Genomic DNA, 21,713 nt, shown 5'->3' on the forward strand with positions numbered 1-21,713 from the left:
GATTTTCATACCTGTGAACACAACATCCATTCTGCAGCCTGAGGGTCAAGGCGTCCTTTCAAGTTTCGAATCCCATCACTTAAGAAGTACATTTCATCAGGCCGTAGCTGCCATAGGTAGTGATTTCTCTGATGGATCTGGGCAGCATAAATGGAAAACACTCTGGAAAGGCTTCACCATACTCCATGGCATTAAATACATTCGTGATTTATAGGAAGAAGTCAAATATCGACACTGAGGGGAGTTTGGAAGAAGTTGATTCCAGTGCTCATGGATAACTTTGACGGGTTCAGCACTTCAGGGGAGGCAGTCAGCGCAGGGGTGCTGGAGCAAGAGAGCTGGAGTTAGAGCGGAGCCTGAAGATGGGGCTGCATCGCTACCATCCCATGCTTCCTCTGCATGAGCAAAAGAAGGTGGTTTTTGAAGTGGGATCTGCTCCTGGTGACGATGCTATGAAGACTGTTGCAATGACAACAAAGGACTTAGAAAATGACATAAATGTAGTTGGTAAAGCAGCAGACGGGTTTGAGAAGATTGGCTCCAATTCTAAAAGAAGTTCTCCTGCGGGTGAAATGCTATCAGACAGCATCGCATGCCACAGAGAAGTCGTTCATGATGGGGAAGGTCAATCGATGTGGCCAACTTCATTGCCACCTTATTTTAAGAAATGGCCACAGCCACCCCACGGTTCAGCAACCACCACCCTGATCAGTGCGCTGCTTGGCCACACTGAGGCAAGACCCCCGACCAGCAAGAAGACGCCTCACCGAAATCTCAGATGATGGTTCGCATTTTTTCGCAATAAAGTATTTATTAACTAAGGTGCGTACGTTGGGGTTTTTTTAGACATGGTGCCGTTGCACACTTAATAGACTACAGTGTCGTGTAAACATAACTTTTATACGCGCTGGGAAACCAAAAATTTCATTCGACTCACTTTATTTCGATACTCATTTTATTGCAGCGGGCTAGAACCCAGCCTGCGCCATCTCCCAAGGCATGCGTGTGTTTTATCAGTGAAATGAAACCGTTTGTTATTCTACTTCGGGAGCGAATGATAGTTTGTTTCTGTTTCTGCTTCTTTGTTTGGGCTGTTGTTTCTCCTTCTGTCCAGTGTAGTAGTGAGTCTTCAAACACCTCCCAAGCAGAAATTCTTACAGGATGTGATTTCCCGTCTGGAAACAAAATCATAAAGAAATTAAACCCAACATTTAAATAACGGCCCTTGCCTCATCTCCGTGTGTGATACAGCATTTCTTTCATGAAAGAGTTGGACAGAGTAAAGCTCTTAGTATTTCTTTCTGGCTGCTTTCACATGCTTCCACTCATTTCATTCTAACAAAAATCCCACCTATGTACCCCTCCCGTTTGCTGGCTGGAAAAGAAGGAAGGTGGCCTCCAGGATATTGTGTGTCTTTGCCAAGACTGCATGGCTGCTAAGTTAGAGGGATCAGAATTTGAACCTAGGTCAGCCTCAGATTTCATGAGCTCTTTCCTGAGCCAGGTACTGTGCTAAGTTGTCCTCCGAAGGTAAAGCTGTCTGGCGTGGGGTAGAAATGGGGCTGGCTGCCTGCATCCGCTGCCTCTTTTCGGTTTCCGCCTGCCTCTGCCCATGCCAAGCAATTAATCAGAAAGATGTTTTTCAAGTAGTCTCTTTGCACAGGGCATGAGCGAGCGACAGGGCTGTATTGTGCATGCTGAGAACATGAGCTGCGGAGGACAGACGGGGTTCAAGTAGTGCCTGTGCCATCAGAAGCCTTCACTCCTCCTCTTGAAAACACAAGGGTCTTAACACCTCCCTCCCTGGGCTGTTGTCAGAACATTCTTTTTAAATGACTGATGGCTGTCGGCTGGCTATTGTAGGGGAGAAGAGGGTTCGAGAGAAGGTTCCTGTGCAGGATGCCTACCCGGACAGGGCCGCGCGGCAGAGATAAGATGTGACACGCACGTCGGGAACCAGGCTCTTCCAAAGTAGAGGGCTCAGAGCTGCTGGGCTGTCACGGGCCCTCCTCCCTCTCCTGTGCTCCCCGCGGCGAGGAATTGAATCTTGTAGGTGCTACTTAGCACGGAGAGCAGGAGCTGCATCCCACACCCCACAACGTTAGGGGCTGGAAGGGTGTGCAGCAGCGTCATTACCGGGGAAGAGGAACTCCGAGTCACAGGCACTTTAAGAAAGATGCTTTGACTTTGAGTGTTGGAGAAAATAGAACAATTACCTACTGAAGGCAAAGTGGATGAAAAAACGTCTCTGTTCATACCTCCCGATCATTTAATCTGCACAGATTCATCGTGCCTTCCCGAAGGTGGTTCAGTCCAGACTGTCTGTTCCTTTCCCAGGCTAGGGCACACGGCGATCACCCGAGGGTCCCCACGAAAGACAAATTTCCAGCTCCAAGAGGAGATGCCTCTGAGGGCTTGTCCTTCAGACATATGCAATGAGGAGGAGGACGAGGGGGGAGGGGTCCATAAATCATCAGATCAGTGTTGGGGTCCTTAAGACAGCCCCAGGCCCTGTGAGGCTTCCAGGGACAACCAGAGTGCAGTCGAGGAGCCCACCACCTGCCAGGGGAGCAAGACTTAGAGATGCGAAATCAATGAAGAATTAATTGTGTTCTATTGGAACCGTAGCCAGGTCGCTTTCCAGCACCTCGCAGCATCTTCTTAAGAAAAAAAGAGATACTCTGTTTTTGTTGAAGACTGAATGAATGCCTGCTTTCTGACATCTGCAGAGCGCCTCCTACAGATGACGCATGGGTCTGCACCTTTTTTTTTTTTTTAAGATTTTATTTATTTATTTATTTGACAGAGAGAGATCACAAGTAGGCAGAGAGGCAGGCAGAGAGAGAAGAGGTTGCAGGCTCCCTGCTGTGCAGAGAGCCCGATGCGGGGCTCGATCCCAGGACCCTGGGATCACGACCTGAGCGGAAGGCAGAGGCTTAACCCACTGAGCCACCCAGGCACCCTGGTTCTGTACCTTTTAATATCATATATATACACACACACACATATACACAATAATTTTATATATATAATAAATAATTTTATAAATATATTTTTTAATATAGATTGAATATATGTATATATACGTTTACATTATATGTTATATATTATGTATATAAATATACATAGTATGTATGTATATATTTATAAAATTACATATTATATATATAAAATTACTGCATTTTATACATATACATAATTATTGCATTATCTATGTGTGTTTTATCGTTGTATGTTTATGAACATGAATGCTCCCAACAGCCCTGGGAGGTAGGTGCCTGTCAGCAGCCCCATTTGGTCGCAAATTAAACCGAGGGGCAGAAAGGTCCATTTCGTTGCCTGAGACCCTCCAGATCATAAGGAGCAGAACCAAGATTTGAACCCAGGCAAGCTGATCCCACAGGTGTATGTGAGAGAGCAGATGGGCTTTGCAAGAGCCTGTTGCCGTTTTTGGTTCGGACCGAGCGCCACCAGGCTGTGTTCTCTGATCCTCTGGCTGTGGCTTTCCCGAGGCTTGGAGCTGCCTCCCCCTTCCCAGCACCTGGACCGGTGCAGACCACCCCGTGCACGTCCCACCTTCCCGGGCCCTGGCCCCGCTGGGTCTCTCGTTTGTGGTTCGTCGTATGGAGCACATCTCCAGACGAGGACGGTTGCTGCGCCTTGAGGACATGCGCACGCGGCTCGCCCTCACCTGTCAAGCATGATCTTGTATTTTACCAGGCCCATTATGAACGCAATCTTTCTGTCGAAAATTTGCATACCTCCTTTCTTGAAAAGTAATGACAGCAATTTCTTTCCCTGCGCTCACTTTCTGAGTGTCTCATTTAACGGCACCTGTGAAACCGACAGGCGCAGAGATGAGAAGTGAAAGGGAGCAGTTGATTAAATCATCATCAAGCCGGGCCTCAGAAAGTCAATTCTGCTTGCCGTCTGCAATGATATCCTTTTATCTTAAAGTAATGAGCTATGGCACTTTTGCATCGGGTAATGCGATAAGTTCTATTAGCATGTTCCATTTGCCTCACAAGCAAGGGCAAGTCATTTTAGCTCGCTCGTATCGCCGCAATCAAAGCAATTGGCTTCCCAGGCAGAGAAGAAAGGGGAAAAGGCTCAGGGTGATTTCTATGGATCACAACACAGCGGAAAAAATAGACTCTTGTATTATTTTAACCCGTAACATGCTTTTCCTTCTTACTCATCAGCAGATTTGGGTTTTATTAGCTCGCACGGGACTCGGAAAAGAACCAAGGTTTGGTTGAAGCAAACCCAGGGGGCCCAGGCCCCACCCAATGGAACAAGCAGCGGTGAGCTGGAAAGGGAAAGCCGTAGCGCTCCGGGGGGTCGCAGACGGAATGCCGCCGGGAAGGTCTCCCTGCCCATAATCATACGGTGGTCTCGTAATAAAGTCTTGCTGCACGCCACCTTCAAAGTCGTCTGTAATCGGTCCCCAGGAAGGTAGGGATTAATGCTATTGATGACTTCAAATCAGTAAGTCAATGACAGAGAGGCAGAAGATCTGTTGCTTAAGCTTCCAAGAGATCATTTACAAATCACCGGGCCCTGGACTGTCAGTTTCACCTTTGGACGAGAAACTCATTTTTCTCATTTTGGCAACCACTGAGGCTTGCGGGCTCTGGGTTTTAAGTAAATTTCATCTTTGGGGTTTATGTATGTTTATACTTGGCAAAGTGTGATTTCCTTTCTTCTAAGGGGGGGAAAAAAAGCTGAACTCCAAAGATTTGTGAAATATCCACTTCTTCCACTTCCAAAAGCCCAACAATATTTTAATGAGCTGAGTGGAAATTTACAGCATACAGATTGTTTTATGAAATACACCTGGATTTGAAAGTGACAAGAATGGGGAAAAAAATGTTGAAAAGTCATCTGTGACCTTTAGAACTTCATTTTTGGACAACTTGATTTCCGGCGATGTATTTGTACTGCTAATGGGTGGCCAGAAGGAGCCTAAGCACATAGTAGACACTTTTTAAAGTTATTTGTTGAATGGAAGTGTGTGATCATCTGAGAGACCCCGGAGGAGAAGAAGAAGTGTTCTGTTAGCCCCTCAGATCGCGCTGGCTGTTTGAGCCCTGGCCAATTCAAGCTGAGAACTTGCAAAAGTGCCAGGTTCTAAGAGCTCCCCATAGGAATAATAGGTCACCAGTACAGAATTCCAGAAGCTTCTGAAGATTTGCTCTGCTTTCTGCCTCCCGCCGAACAGCTGAAGATTGGTAGACCTTATATTATTTCCTAATGCACTCGTTTTGTGACCGTCAGAAGCTTTACTCTCCTCTCTTAGACGACTGTTTGGCAAACAAATCTTTCGATCACGCTTTTGCCCTTTTAGAGCTATTTTGTTTGCTCAGGCATCGTTACTGCTGAGGTGGAAGGGAAGAGAGCCAATGGCATCGTGTTACCATCAGTAAGAGTACCGCACACCATTTTCAGGATTAAAAGATCCCTTTTATGTCAAGGTTCCCAATAGCTTTGAATTTCACTGTGAGCCCAAAGCCAATGTGAGCTCGGTGTAAACAGTGTGAAACGGGGGCTTTGCGGGGTGACAGAAGAAGACAGACAGCATCAGAGCTGCCGTACGTGGACACAAAATGGCACCACATTCTCGCGCGTGCGAGGAATTGGGCAGACGGGAAGATGGTGGCGGACATGCTTCCCGTCACTGTGCCGCTCCCTTGCTTCTTTAAATAAGAAAATAAGTGTCATGTTTTCTCTAGGTGGCTTCTCCTGAAATTGCTTTTAGGTGAGGGATGTCTTTACAGTCGCAGATAAACCGCCGGCCCCAAAGGGAAATCGATTTGTTTTGTCACTGGCAAAGTTAAATTGTACTTGATGTCAGACGTTGTAGTTTACAAGTTGGGGTTCTCCCTCATTTTGCTCTGATTTCCTTTAGGCAGAAAGAAGAATAAAATAACTTTGTTCAGTGATGGCGTGCAGCCCTGACATCTTTGGTGGCAGTGATAAATGGATTTGAGATACAAAATAACTGTTCCCGCAAGGTCCATTGAGCAGAATAGAGAGCGATGCCCTCCTCAATGTCATTGTCGGTGATCTATTCAATGATTGCCACTTTCTGCTTAAGAATGCGTTCCATCACGAGGTACCTGGAATCCCATTGTTCCTTCGTCCGAATGAGGCGGAGAGGTGTCGCCCACCCTGACGCCTTTCGATTTGGAGCCGAGTCTTAGAACAAGATACTGAGATTCCCAAAGGGAAATGAGAAATGCTTGCTTTCGAGGAATACACCTAAAATCGTCCTCGTGTCTTGTCTGGGCCTTTTCACGGAAGGTATTTCTCCCTGGGCCCCAGTGCCAGGCTCTGCTAGTGATTTTGACCCTGCCCCTGTGTTCCAGCCTCTGCCGCACACTATGAAGCCGTTGACTTAGGCATGGTTTCCCACACCTTCTTTCTTTGCAATTACTTGCTTGTTCAGAATCCCAGTTTGCTTATGTTACCTGGAATCAAGCACGGGTGTGAGGAATCCTGCAGAGGAACAAGGTGGATTTGTCAATACCATCGAGCACCTTCCACCTTCCCTATCCCAAGGCACCGACTGCCCTGATCTGCCCAGAGCTTCCTCTCTAGTGGCGATGGCTCCCGTGGCAGACAATGAAAATACAGTATCTTGTAAGGGACGGAGACAGGAGCAGTTAATTCTAAGATGAGTACTGTAGTTGTAAGAAATCCTCATTCTAAGAAAAGCATTGGATAATTCACAGAGCAAACTGCATTTGTGAGGGTAGAATTCCAGGCAGAGGGAATTGATGAGCACAAAGATAGTAGGTCCCGGGCGTGTGAGCGAGTGTGCCCGCGTGTGGCGAGGGCGAGGGGTGTGTGAAGGTAGCGCTACTCGAAGTGGAGCTGCAGACAGAGGCGACGCCATGGGCCCTCTCGCTCAACTGTCTGCTGCGAGATTGGCGTGGCCGCTGAGAACAAAGCGTTTGGAAACTTTTATAGCAATTCAGTGGAGTAATTTTGTATCTCTTAAACATAATAACACATATTTTTTATGTCTTTGCTTTTCTTTTTCATTTTCGTAGCAATTTATTTTTTATTATATCTTACGGAAGCATCAGTCTATGATGTTTGGGAAATTAAAGGAAACAAAACAAAAACAAATGGTCCTTCGCCACAGAGAGCTTGAGAGGCCCTGTGCTGGAGGAGCGTTGGGACGCGGGTGACAGGCCCTGTGCTGGAGGAGTGTTGGGACGTGGGGACGCCACGGGAAGCGCTTTCATGGCCGTGGGAAGTGTCCTAATGACCGAAGGGAAACTGAGGAGATCCGCCCTGGTCAGGAAGGGCTTGGGCGAGAAAACGGGGAGACCAGGGTCCCTGAAAGCAGGCCTTGGCCTCTTGTCATGAGAAAACAAAAGGCTGAGGGGAGCCGTGGCCGTGGTGGTGGAGGTGGGACACATTCAGAAAGCAGATCAGTCACGTGGTGAGAGAAGGTAGGTCCGTCGAGAATGGAGCCAAGGACGGTCACAAGACTCCGCGCGGAGACTGACCGCTGGTGGCGTCCCCAGGGCCCCGCGGGAGAGGGGCAGGCGTGGGGGGAGCGGAAGACCGTGGGTCCGGATTTAGGCGGACACCCGCTCGAGTCTGTTTGCGGGGCTTCGGGAAGGGGGCGCAGCCAACGAGACCTACGTTGATGACCCGTAGCGTGGGCGGTTCGCCCTGACTCTGCCACACGTTGTCAGAGTCGTTCACGCGTGCTGGCTTGTTTTCTTCTGACCGTCCTCGGAGGGCAGCGCCGTGGTTACCCACATTTTACAGATCAGTAAACTGAGATGCGGAGAACTGAGGCAGTCCTCCCCGAGTCACGCCGCGGGCAGGCAGTGGGCATGGGGTTGTGTAGGTCGACATCAACATGGTAGATGGGACGAGGGCAAACTCTCAAGGCTGCCCTGGGAGTCACGGGAAACAGGAGGACTGCAGTTCCAACTCTGGGGAGACGGTGACATGAAGGGGTATGCAGAGGAGGAGGGGCCGTGAGAAGGTACATGGGAAGGGGGCATTGGTGAATGTGTATGAGGGGAACCTTCCAGAACGTTCAGTCAAGACGATCGCGATAACAGCACTGGGGAGTTTTCTTACCTGATTAGTTACGATCCATATAGCGGATTACAGCACAGATTGTTTTTTTTTTCTCTAGTTATGTTATATATTTCTTTTTTTTTCTTTTTTTTAAATTTAACTTTATTTTTTCAATGTTCCAAGATTCATTGTTTATGCATCACACCCAGTGCCTTTTTTTTTTTAAATGATGTGACAGCAAATTTCGGTCATTAAACAAAATATTTGACACATTATGTGAAAACAGAGTAGGTTAAATACAGTAGAAATTTATTTTCTTTTCTTAAAATGTGTGTGAGGACAGAGGAAACACTGTAGGGAATTCTACAGGTGTACTGCTATTTTCCGAGGCTCATGGGTGACTTCTAAAAATATCTTCAATAAATATACGCTAATTTTTTTAAAAGATTTTATTTATTTATTTGACAGGCAGAGATCACATGTAGGCAGAGAGGCAGGCAGAGAGAGAGGAGGAAGCAGGTTCCCTGCTGAGCAGAGACCCCCAATGCGGGGCTTGATCCCAGGACCTGAGCCCAAGGCAGAGGCCTTAACCCACTGAGCCACCCAGGCGCCCCAAATATACACTAATTTTTAAAAGGAGAAAATATTGGGTGGGTACGTGGGGGGAGGGGTTGACGCATTTAAAGGGTGGGCAGGAAGCACTAAAGGAAGCAGTTGGCCCCAGAATCTCCCTTCTGATGTGTGAACCCAGAGGAGACAGAGCTGAAGGTGGTGTCGGGGAGACGGCTTCCCGTGCCGGCCGTACTGTGCTCCAGCACTAACCTGTTTCTGAATCGGGCTTTTGAGGCGTGTGGCTTGGATTTCCTGCTCCTCTTTCCCTCTCTTGTCTGTGCTGGGTTTGGGTCACGTATTTGTCTGAAGACGCGGCGACCAGGGATTTTTCCTGCCTGGCCTGGAAGGCCCACTTGTTCCTTTTCATTTCTTGCTTTGGAAATGGAGGGAGATGTTTTCAGTGTCTCACAAAGGCCTTTGAAATCCGGTCCTGGGGAGTACCCTGCTGCCTCGAGTTGGTCGTGAGCCTGCAACCTGTGTGCTGGGACGCCAGTGTGGGACCCTGGCGTCAACGTGCTTACAATGGTCCCATCAGCGCTGATGGGACCCCGATTGTGCCTTCGACGCCGCACCTCTTGGCCTCGTGCAGAACGGAGCCCTGAGTCGGGACGTGGCTCGCGGGGAACCCTGTGTACTGGAGCTGGCATCTGGGGACCGGGGAGCAGACACTTCTTCCTTTGACCTTGCAAGACCTAGAACCATTTGGCCTAAAATCCACAACGCGCGGAGCTCAGGGCGTGAAAGCCGCGCAGTGTATTCAATGTGAATTTAGACCCTGACTTCTGCCCGCACCGACTCCATAAAACAGCCCCTTTTTCAGAAAGCCGGCCTGTAAACGGCTGCCAGCGAGGCAGAAAGACTCCTTAGGACCGTGGCTGGCTTTCCGTCTGGGGTTGTCAACAAACCCCCTTTATGAGTGGCGCGGACCTCTTGCATGTGTCGAGCTTCTGGCTTTTACGGAGCATGTTGGGAGCCAGGCTAGGCGAGCGTTAGGTGCTGTTTGTGGAGTGCGTTTATTGCCTTTGCATAATTTATGAGCTGGAGGGGTTGACCATCATTCGTCTCTGCCAGGGGCTGGCACTCGAGGCTCCGGAGAGCAGAGCTGTAAATTGGATGGTTCGCTCCTGCTGAGCCCACGGCAGAGTCCTCGGGTCAGTATGGGAATTTAATACCAGAAATGGAACTGTTTTCTCAGCGCACCATGTGGGCCCCTGCGCAGCAGAGCCTGTTTTGGCAGACTCTGCGACTGGCCTCGCCGAGGAGCTGTCACTCACCCGGCATGTCGTGTGGGGAGCTGGAGCATTTTTAATCGGCTTGGCACCCGTGCTGCTTCCATAATGGACACCAGTAGGTCTCAGTTCTTCACCATATGCTTAACTCTGGAGACAAGGTGCTTCTGGGTATATCAGTAATTACTTGATGTGGAATTAAGTGGACCTTGAAATTAGAACTGGACTGTTGGAAAGCAGAAGGCTTAACACTCTGATACAAATAACCATTCCCGGGGACATACTGCTGTTAGGATCGGTGGGGGGCGTGGACAGCGGTGGCCCTTTCGCAGCCTCCCCACTCCTTCGACCCCCGGCACACCAGTCCTTGGGGACATGGGCAAGGGCTGGGCCACAGCCCTCAGCTGTCACTGATTACCTCACAAGGCGGCTGTGAACATCTGGGGAGATGAACCCGCCTGGCAAAACACACTTCTCCCCCCCCACCCCACCCTCTTCTGAATCATGCTTTGTCACTCTTGAAAATGTGCCCAGAACTTAGGAACCTCAAAGAAGCCCTAATTAAAGGCAAGGGTGGGGGTGGGAATCACACAATGAGGAGAAGAGAACTTCATCTCTGGTGTTCTGGGCCTTCAAAGTCTTCATCTCACCTCTTGATTTATTATAATAGAGAAGTCGCTCGTCAGACAGAAGTAACCTTAGACCATCTGAGTTGGGAAGCCTGGTCGAACACGAGTCAGTCGTACTTGGTAGAAGCTTGGTCGCTGAAACTCTGATCGCCCTATGGCATGGAAGGGCCAGTATAGACAGTAGAAAGTGTTAGAACCTACTAGTCTATGAGTTTGTGATGTGAGTTCCCAAATACTCAAGTGCAGAGAGGGTAAGCTGGAAAGAGGAAATCGTCCCCCAGTCATGTCTTATAACAGCAAGATGTCCATTCAGATGGAGTTGTCGTTACTCGCATTTGGGAGCGCTCGAACAGTGGTTTAAATGATAAGGTAACTCATTTTTATCTGAACAAAAGTGTCCAGAGGCAGGCCGCTCTTAGGTTGGTTCAGATGTCTCCATTGGGCCACCGCCATCTTGCTTTTGTACTTTTGTACTTGCGGCTGCCTCATTTTCGCAAGGTGGCTGCCGCAGATCTGGACATCACATCCTCCTACAACCATGTTCAAAGGCAAGAGACAAGTGCTTCCTGCTTGTCTTCTTTTTTTGAGGAGAGAAAAAATGTTCAGAGCCCTCAGCGGACATCTCCTCAAGTCTAAGCCAGGAGTGTGTCTTGCGGCCTCCCTTGGCTGCCAGGAATGTTGGAAAAGAGAGCCTACCTGGCTTTCTTCAGTCTCAGAATGTCGGGAGAAGGGGTTTGTAAATAACTGTGGGTATCCAGTCAGTCGTGGCTATTGTAGAAGTGAATTTATTTTCTGTTTCTGTTTGTAGCTGCACCAACTCCCGTGTCCAGGTGGCCACACTAAAAACCTTGGCATCATCCTAGACTCATCCCTCTTCCTTGTTCCTCATGTCCATGTGTTACCACGTCCTATTGGTTCCACCTTCAGAATTGCCGGGCCATCTGTTCCTCCCTTTTTTCAATCATGCGTCACGCTGGTTTTGACAGTGTCGTCACGGTTGCCAGACCGGCCACCCATGACCCGTGTCTTCCCCACAGCGCGTGGTCTGTCCTTCTGTGCCCCGTGGGGAGAGTCGTCCTGATGGACTGTGGCTCTCACCACACCACACCTCTGCACGGCGTTTGTGTTCTAGCTTTCTCTCTACTGCTAACCTGAAAGCGGCTCTAGGGCCAGTCCCGTGTCTCTATGGAACATCTGTCCGCGTAGCAGTGCCTGTCAAGGACTGCTCGTCTACAGACAAATACGTTGACCTGCTGTGCATTCGCTCCGACAAAACACATCCCCCTTTTTAAGATCCGACGGATAACGAACACTGTTGGTTTAAAAAAGAAAATGTGGTTTTTATCATTTCCCTTTCACATCTAATGAGTTAACTCATTCTCTGGTTATTCCAGACTTAGCTCACCGGTTGGAATTCGGGATCTGTTAGGTATGATGCAAGTCTGCAGCCTTAACACATACTTCGTTGCCCATATTATTGATTTACTCCCCTGACCTCCTCTTGTGCTTGGTATGTTTTCTGTAGAGAACATTCCCTCTTTCTTCTGGGCCTTAGGAAAGGCAGCCACCACAGCTGGTGAACTCTGCCCATTATCTCTTCCCTTCAGGGTCCACATGAGAAAATGCAGCACCCAGAGGTTTTCCTCTTTTTCTGGGTAAAAGCACCAGGAGAGACATAACCTTTCACGTTAGCTGGAGGCAGAAGGTCTCCTTCTGAAGGTATCAACTGACCCTGAATCCCACTGAATGATCCTAATTCCCCTTAGTCCTGCGGCTGGATTGGTTTCTCGGTGGGCACCCCCGTCCCGTGTGCTGGGGTGCCCACCGTTGAGATCAGGCACCTTGCTGGACCGTGTCCACGGGCCGCCAGCAGAACCGCGGAGTGCAGGCGTGGACGAGGCCAGCGCAGCCGCTTCTCCGAACTTCGTTTCTCATTCGGTTTACGAGTGTTAGAGCGGAAGAAGCTCTGTACAATTCAGCTAACGTTTCCTAATTCCTTTATTTGTCTTTATTTTTTTCTGTATCAGAAAACAAGAATCTGCTCAATGTTTCCACTAACCCTTATTCTCTTGTCTTTCTTTTCAGTGTGACAGCGACAGTGACCAGGAAGAGAAGGTAAGACCCCCCGCACCCCCCGCCCCACCATCGTGGGCACAGTCGAGCACCGTGGTTCCCGCACCCAGTCCCAGGGTGGTGGGATGCCGGCTCCACACTGACCACAGCTTTTCTACTCTGCAAGACCCGTTGCGTTGACACAGCGACGTTGCCTATGATAAGAAATAACGTATTTACTTTGTGAGGTCCATTTTTTTTTTTAAGTGCACATTAAGATTGGGTATATGTAACATCAAGTGTTCACTTTAGAGATTTTTGAAAGAGGAAGCTATTTTGATAACCATCTGAGTTTTCTTTTTTAATCCTTGACTGGACGAGGAAACGTGCTAGTCTGCACTGATAATGTCATTTCTCCATTTCTTTTACTGGGCTCCCTGCTTCTTCCTGCTTTTCTATACATCGTGGCCTTCTTGATAGAAATATGAATGGTGTGTTTTGGGGCCTGTCGTCATGGGGTGAGGGGGCTCTCCTCGTCCGGGAGACGGCCAGGTGGGCGGGGGGTTCTTCCTGCAGGTCCGTGCGAGGCTGAGGGCCGCCAGGCTCTGTGTATGCAGGCCGCGTGGAGCTTTCAGAAGATCGGATCACGACCCGGTATAGTGAACTTTTCCGTGCCTGAAGCAAAGGGATGGTTTGGTCTTTCCTTCTAGCCGTGCCAGCCCCCAACCGGACGTCTTCCTCATTTTAGTCCTCCCTTACGTATTTCAGAAAGCGTTCCCTGAGCTCCACGGTTTCCGTACTGCCTGGCATCGGAAGGAAGGGCCCCGTAACCCCCCGCCGGTTTCTGGGTCTGTCCTGCGTCTCGCTGGGTTTCTCGAGCCCCAGCCTCCGCCTTTCACGCCCCGTTCGCTGGTGGGTTTTTCTCAGAATCGGGCTGTCCGTGTTTGGTCGCGTCTTCCCGCCCAGCCCTGCATTCCCCCTCCTCTGCTTCCGGCCTCCGAGAGATCCGAGGGCTCCTGTTCCGTCCTGTCGTTAATTTGAATTCAGCACATGTAGCCTGTTATAAAATGCGAGACATCATCATTGGAGCAGGTCAAGCATATTCAGATGGAGACAAATGGTGCTTATTTGATTTCCTTAAAATCAGGAAATGAAAAAAGTGCTCTCTGGAGAAATCATGTTCTGCCTGACTTGGATGATAGACCAATGCATGTCCCCTAGATAAGAACAGGCTCTCGCCTTGAGGTTTTTATCTCTGAAGGACGGCCCGGACTGTCAGCTAGCTGACATGTGCATTATCTGTGTCATTTTAAACAAAGTGACCTATGGAAGGGTGCGCTGTGCTGTGACATGGTAATGGGCTGTTGGATGACAGTGAAAGTACACACTGCAGAGGGGCTGCAGAGGGGCTGGGGATTCTTCTTTTGTTTAACTGACAAGTAGGCGCTTCCTTCCTGTAGCCCCCCGGAGGCTTAGCTCCCCGCGAGGGGGTCCCCGGAGCCTCGGGCGGCCGGTGTGCTGTGGGCGCTGGAGGCCGTTGGGCAGCAGTGGAGCCCGGGGTCTGAGGCGTGCTCGCTGGCCCTGCAGCCGGCTAGGCCCGTTCCCCACGGCGGCCTTCCCATCGTCCCGTCGGGCGGCCCGGCCACCCAGGGAGGGACCCGTACTTCCTCGCCGATCCAGGAGATCTTTTAAAGGTGGTATTTGATCTCACCTTCCAAGCTGGTGGCACTCCTCCGAGGGGATGAGCCTTCCTCAGGGTTTCACGTCCAAAAGGATGTGCTTTTGGAAAAGGCAGCGCGAATTGCTGAAGCGCCAGCCGTGGGCGAAGGCGGTGAGGTGGTCTGGTGGTGTATTGTGCGCGGGTGTGTCCGCATCAGCCGTCTCGACCTGGAATGCACAGCCGAGTCACCGGGGCGGTGGGGGACCTGCAAACCCCCGAGCCTGGGCCTCATCCCTGCCCAGTTACCTCGAGCCGCGGCAGGTGTCCAGCGCCGCCTGTCGGGATCATCGCCTGACTCTGGCGATTCCTAGAGTCACCGGAGCCGTCTGTGGTTTTCAGAGTGCTCTGGGGGCCCGGGCGTTTCCTGTAGCCGGCCACCCCTGCCCGGGTCCTGAAGGCCCGTGTCCTCACGGCCCTGGGTTCCCGCTCAGAGCGAAGGAAGCGGCAGAGCCTCTGCGCAGACGGCTGGCAGTGGGAAGGAAGCCAGGGCCGCACTGCTCAGAGCCAGGGGGCATCTGGGGGGCCAGAAAGGAGAGAAAAGAGATTGTACAGTGGGCACTCAAGCCGGGCGCTGGCCAGCGAGGGGAGAGTGCAGTCCGGCCCGGTGGCCCGTGGTGTTCCGGCAGGCCTTCCTCCGCCCCTGGAGCTGCCGCACAGCCGCACTCCCATCACCCGTCCCTGCCCTGCCCCCCGGTCTCCCTCCAGAGGGCTCCCAGCAGGAGCAATCAAGACTGTAATTGCAGCCGTGCCTGCTTGGCTCTGGCACAGTTAAGACTGTCAGGCTTCCCCTTTTGGACTGAGATCGTCTGCTGTTTATCACCGACGTTCACACCATCCGCCCAGACTTCTGCCGCGCGCCGGGGCCCGGGCCGCTGTCAGCCTCTTCTGTGCCAGAACCTCTCGCCCGGGCCCCCTCCGAGCCCCACAGCCAACTGGGGCTGCTTTCATGCGCTGCTCGGAGGATCGGAATTGCTAATGGGGGAAGAGATGCCACTCGGTGTCCTGGGACCCCTTCGACAGCCTCACCAGGGATGCTGTTGGAGGCAAGAGTGAGACTTGTAGGGACCCGCTGGGATTTCTCTCCGGAAGACCTGTCATTCTCTTACTCCACGGGGATCTGCTGCACTGGCGGGCTAAAATTAGGGCACTGTATTTCGCACAGCTGACTGAATTAAGATAAACTCTGCTTTCCTCTGATACGAAGTTGTAATTTATAAAATGATACCCTTACTAATTAATGTGGAAGTGACTGGGAGAGGGGCGAAGAAGACAGGGCTCTCCGTGCCTGTGGGAGACGCACGTGTGTGTGGCAAAGGCCCTGAGGAGACACGGAGCAGGGTGCCTCTCGCCACCCCCCTCCCGCCGCGCGGGCACACGTCGCATTAGTGGCAGAGAACCCGGAGGACTTTGCGAAGGCAGGCGATGGCGTGGGGGCTGGAGACGGCTCTGGACGCCCCGAAGCGTCTTCGGTGTGGGGACAGTCTTTCCTGCACTTGGGGTGAAGAAAGAAGGAAGCTCTTTGCCCTGTAATCGCCCAAATGAAGCAGTTGGTGGTCTCCCACTCAAAGTGCGTTGCTGTCAAGAGAACAGAGAGACCACGTGCAGGTTTCCACGTATTTGGTCCACGTTTTCTCCAGTTTCCTCTCTTCCCCTCCTCGGCAGCAGACCGCCTTGCTAAGAAACACCCCCTATCTGGTTATGACGTCGATGTAGAGATTGAAAGTGATTCTCCCTCCGTCCCCCCAGTTCCTGGTCACTGTGTGGCCACAGGACAAAGCTGGTCGGAAGGTGTCTTGCCCGGTGGTCACGCACGCGGGCCTCCGGGTCTGAAGGCTCTGGCCTGGCTCTGCTCTCCCACTTCGCGGCAGCGGACAAGCCTCAGTGCTCCTGTCTGCCGAGTGGGATACCAGCAGCCCCGCCACAGTTGTGTGACCATTAAACCAAGACGCTGGGCTCAGCTCCTGGTCCGTAGTCGGTGCGCGTAAATGTGAGCCCTCCTGCCGCTTACTCAGGGTGTGTGAGACTGGCTTGGGAAATGAGGAAGGCTACCCTCCTCTTCAGAGAGCTCACGACCCACCCGAGGTGCCAGAGGATGGGGGGTGCGGTGGGGCGTGTGTTTTTCACTCAAACCTGAGGCTCGGCCCTCATCCCCAAGGGCGTGTCCTGTTACAGACTGAATGGAAGTGTGGGGAAATCTGGAAGGGTCCCCGTACAATGATTTTTAAACTCCTTCTCCCAAATAGCAGGCTTTCCTCTGGCCACAGCCCGGAGCCCAGAGCAAGCGAGCTGTCCTGCAGGGTCGGATGGCGGTTCGGTAGACCGTGGGCCTGGTACTCTGCCGGGCTCTGTCAGTTCCCGACACCCATCCCGGGAGAGAGGGGCCAGTGCCTCTGGGGTAGACCCGTGAACAGGATTCCTGATGGTACTTTCCTCTGTCTGGGCTTTTAACACCCAGAGAGGGTCACCTGGTCCCCGTGACTTGCTCCCAAGAGATCGGGACAGCCCGGGACCCCGAATATCTACAGCAGCTCCCTGCACCGCTCCCACCTCCCCTCCCCCGCCCCGTCCCCGGCGTGCACACACTTTTTGCTGCATCCTCATTTTTTGATTCATGCTGAAATGTGTTGTGTTTGATCATTCTGTGTTCACTTGTGTGGGAAGGGGGCAGCTGCTAAGAAAAGCAGCGAGAAAATCAGCGGCGGCTTCTGTTCCTAACTCCACACAAACCACATGCCTCACTTGGCTTCTGAGGGGCTCCGAAGCTGCGAGATGTCGAGCTGCAGACTGGGCATGTGGCTTGTGCTTGTAGCGGAGGAGTCCAGCCTCGACTGGCCGCGATTCACACTTGGTAAAGATTGTGCCTCCTCAGCAACGTTCCAGAAGGAAGCTCAGAAGGCCCTCGTAGCTGTAGAACCTCTGTTCAGAGCTCGGGTTTGAAACAGGACCTGCTCTGAGCAGGAGACAGTGAGAGAACCTCTGTTCAGAGCTCGGGTTTGAAACAGGACCTGCTCTGAGCAGGAGACAGTGAGAGACACTGTCCTGTCTTGCAGCTGGAAACAAGGATCTTCCCCCACCCCCCCACCCCCTTCCAGTTTCATAGCAGCAGAGCAAACCGCCACCCCCAGAAGAAGGGCAGGGACCCGCACTCTCACCTTTTATCCCCGCACTTAGCATAGCGTCTGGCACAAACTGGGCGATCAGTCGTGTTCATTCTTCTCGCTCCGTGGGCGTTTCCTTCCCTGGATATCCATCTCCAGATGGAGGGTGAGTGGAACCGTTCAGAGGACGGACGCCCGGACTTGAGTGTGCTTTGTGCCAGTCCCGGGGTTTAGTCCCGGACTCGAGCAGGTCAGTGCTCTCGTCTTGCGATTTCTGCATTTCCTTTACAGTTTTATGTTCTCCTGAGATGCTCCTGAGCCATTTATAACTTTGCTAGGTTATCTGGGCAGTTTCTACAATTTTTGGCCGAGTTTCAAGAGCTTTCTATTTGGGGCGCCTGATTTCCTTCATGCCCGTCCACTCGGCTGCTTCTTGCCTCTCTGCGCTTTTGCCCAGGTCAAAATGACATTTTCTTGCTCTTTGAACAATCATCGTGTCTCCGGCTGATTTAATCCCGTCACACCCATCCGGAATTCCTGTTCAGATCATGCTGGGATTAAATTTCTACTGCAGACTATTTGAAATCCGGACCCTCGTGAAGTTCCTCTTTTTCGTATCATAGAGTCGTCGCGCGGGACCAGAAATTGCTTCCCTGACAATGTGTTCTGCCCATTACTATCATGCCATATGCCTGAAAAAGAGAGGTTATAAATATACAGATCTTTTAATTAAATATAAATCAGTAAAAGGACTACTCAGGACTTACTGGAAATCGGTCAGACACCGCCAGACTCTCGTTTCTTAGACTGAATAGTTCTGGATGTTCTGTGGTTCATCTTGGGTGGGTTTTGGAGGATGCCCAGAAGACCTAGCTTCTGACTTCACACTAACGAGCTGTGCGGTCTTGGGCAAGTTACCAGATAGGGCTAAGCCTTGGTTTTGCCATCTGTAAGGTGAAGCTGGATTCAGTGATCTAACACTGAATGGCCTGATTTCCTGTGTGGCCATTTTGCTAGGCTCCAACAACATGGCATCCCAGAGGGAAATGAATGCGTCCTTGTGTTTTCTCTTGGCCCATGCAGAAAGGAGATTCTAGAAGGAGTGTCTCCATTCTTTGTTCTGTAATTCCTAAGAGGGAATAAACCTAGTGGGTAGATTGTGGCACAGCTGTGTCGACTCTTCCAAGTAACTAAAGGAAACTTGTACAGGCCTAATGTCCGAACAAGGTCATTATCGGTTTGTTGGGTCACTTATGCAGTCGTTCACGTCGGCTATGTTTTTTTCCCGAGTGTCAGTGAAGGAAGGTGGGCGTTGCTGCCTGGCTCTGTTAGGGGTGTCCCTGTGCATCTGTAGAGAGGGGGAAGGGCAATTAGTAGTTCAATCTCTGCTCCTCAGTTACCCTAACTGTCAAGGAGAGCACGGGAACTAGTGAAGAGCCGGCTTACGTGATATGTTTTAAGAACCCCTTTGACCGGTAACAAGTAGTATTTGGCCTGTGAAAGGAATTCTTGTGGGGATTCTGGAAATCATGTGGGGTTGAGTTCACGATTCTACAGTCCAAGAGCAAAAGTCAGCTGCTTTCTCTTAGAATGAACCATTGGCTTGGACTTTACTGCTGACCCGCAAGAAGGTTACAAGGCCAAGGAAGAGGTAGGTGGAGGCGATGGCTTTCATCCTCATTGACCGTTGACCAGTTGACCATGTACCCGAATGGGCAGGAAGCTCGTGGGCAAAGCCCTTTGTGCTAGTGATGCCCTCAACAACACGTTCTATGCATGTGGCTTTTCATAAGGTGTAACCCAGGTTGGGTTGCTCTTTGGTTGTCAGAGCAGTCTGTCTTGTTGTGTCCCCAGGAAAGACATATGAATTTCTTTTTAGTCCTGCACATGGGTATTTGTGTATGTGGTTACCTCGGTTAATGCGCCCTTGGCAACTTCTGGTTGATAATGTAGTTACAGTTCACTGCTCCCTATAATTTTGCCATTCTAGGTGTAATAAAGGTAATAAAATCTCTGTAAGGCTGTATTCATAATTAGCCAAATTTTAACCTTTCAGAAGTCCCCAAATTCAGTGGGTTAATGTATATTACCTTTCTTCCTCTTAGTTCTTTTTCTAATCAAAGCTACAGCTGAGAGGGTCAAATTGCCCACCCTGTATACATCGTAGAGATTTTCCTTATTTCTTGGTCACAGAATGTAGATGCTGTTCAGTTCTTGGGAGCTGTAAATCAATGAGATTGGGGTTAATAATTAGATAAGAGGAAGAAATGCCACTTCACGGTGGAGAGAACGTGGTACTATTCAAAACACTTCTACAAATGTCATCTTCCATTACCTGTTTAAATATTTATTGTGGGGATCTCTGGGCATCTTCATATACAACACTGTTGATCATCTAAACTGCGTCAGACTTGTGACAGATCCGATCAAGGACCTTGTCTTCTCCAGTGTGTATCATCATTTTACAAATGATGAAAATGAAATGGAAGAGGAAGTTGAGGAACGGAGCTGAGATGTGAACCATGTCTTAAGATTCCAGGATCTGGGCTCTTTTCCCCATAACATGCTGCTTCCCTGTTCATCGGGGTGAGTTGGGATAGGCCCCAAAGTCCCACCCCATAGCCCTTGTGGTATCTTTCTCCCTGTGCCTCCCCCTCCTTCTGCTAGAAGAGACCGAGACTGTGTATCACCTATTCACCCACAACCCCACAAGCTCCGAAAAGTTCAAACCTGTCAGTTGTTCAATGACTATTGAATAAATACAGTTGGGGCTCACTTACAACTCAGATGTGTAAGCTCTTCCCCAATGTGCGTCTTTAAATTTGACCTAGGAACTGCCCGTCCAAGGCGAGAAGGGAGCTCTACAAAGTATATGGGTTTACTCTTGCAGATGCGAGGCAGAAGCAGCCTGTGGGCCGCTGCGAGTGTTGGGGAACTTTCCCAGCAGCAGAGGAAGCACACGCTGTTGCTCAAGGAATTCGGTCTTCTCTAGCGCGTATCTGTGTGTAAACCTCTCCTATCTTTCTTTCTTTAATTTTTTTTTTAACTATAATGTATATTGTATACTCGATGTATAATGTAGTATTTGCCCCAGGGGTACATGTGTGAACCGTCAGTCTCACACACTTCCCAGCACTCCCCGTAGCACACGCCCTCCCCAGTGTCCATCACCCAGCCACCCCATCCCTACCCCCCACCCCCAGCAACCCTCAGTTTGTTTCCTGAGATTCAGAGTCTTACGGTTTGTCTACTTTCCCATCCCATCTCGTTGCATTTTTCCCCTCCCCACCCCCCACGACCCCCCACCCTGCCTCTGAAATTCCTCGTATCCGAGAGATTAAACCTCCCCTATCTTACTAAGCCGTCTGCTCCCGGCAAGTCCCCCACACCTAGCACGTGCGTCACACCTCATAGGTGCTCTGTGAAGACCAGCGTTCTACCTGCACATGCTCTGTCGGTGATCGCGGTCCCAGAAGCAGGGGAGGGACTCGTCACCGTGGCCTGGGCAGCGTGGGGAAGCACAGGGCCTGGAACGGAGGCTCCTGTCGCAGCTGTTGGCCTGGAGCCCCCTTGCATCTCCTGTGGTCTCTGCAGGCTTTTCCTGCTGCGGCCGGCACCTTGGGGAGGGTCCATGGTCCCACCGCGGCTCCCGAGCTGTACCCCGCCAGCAGCTCCACCCTGTGCCGTCATCCGCCACCTCCAGGACCCCTTGTCCACGCCCAGACACCGTCTCCCACCTTTGCAGAGGGTCTCAGCCCGGGGTGGGGGGTGCAGGGGGTCACCGGGGCCACGGGGCTGCTCCTTTTCTGGCAGCAAATGCCTCGCGGGGCGCTCTTGCGTCCCAGATGGTGGTGAGTGTCTGCCGCAGTATCCGTGTTAAAGATTACGTATTTGCCACTAAGGGGAGGACATAGTGTTTACGGGCGGGAGTGCGGCCGGCCGAGCTGATGACGGCGCGGCGCTCTGTCAGCCGATGATTTGTCCTGTCCTTTATCATCTGTGTCACTCAGCGGCGGGCTGGCGAAGGGAACGCATCGCCCCCTTCCCTTCTTTTGTACCCATTTCGTGTAGAAAATTTGTATTTACTTTGGGAGTGTAATTCGTTCCTCATGGATAATGTGACCCTGAGCGGAGCTGGATCATGGGTTAGTTGAAGTGATATTTTCCGCTAATGGCGGTCGTACATCATTGCTGTCAGCTCGGGTTAGGAGGCAAGCACGTTACAGCTCCATTTTACCTCTGCGGGCGTCTGGGATTATTTGCCATAACCGAGTATGACATGACCGCACTACAGAGTGCATTAAAATTTTACTGGCTTCTCAGG

The 21,713-nt window shown here is 51.0% G+C and overlaps 1 protein-coding gene across 8 annotated transcripts in view; it reads left to right on the plus strand.

The window, feature by feature from the left end:
- Positions 1–21,713, plus strand: part of AUTS2 (activator of transcription and developmental regulator AUTS2) — a 1,064,271-nt gene that overhangs the window by 748,971 nt on the left and 293,587 nt on the right. For 7 of the 8 annotated variants that reach the window (XM_082714253.1, XM_082714252.1, XM_082714257.1 and 4 more), the window contains one exon: positions 12,605–12,634. The exons of the other annotated variant lie outside the window; for it this stretch is intronic. In XM_082714253.1, coding sequence (XP_082570379.1) covers positions 12,605–12,634 — 30 coding nt within the window. The remainder of the gene's footprint in view (positions 1–12,604; positions 12,635–21,713) is intronic. 8 annotated transcript variants of the gene reach the window in all.

Source organism: Mustela nivalis (genome assembly GCF_964662115.1).
Source record: "Mustela nivalis genome assembly, chromosome: 19".
NCBI classification, from domain to species: Eukaryota; Metazoa; Chordata; class Mammalia; order Carnivora; family Mustelidae; genus Mustela; species Mustela nivalis.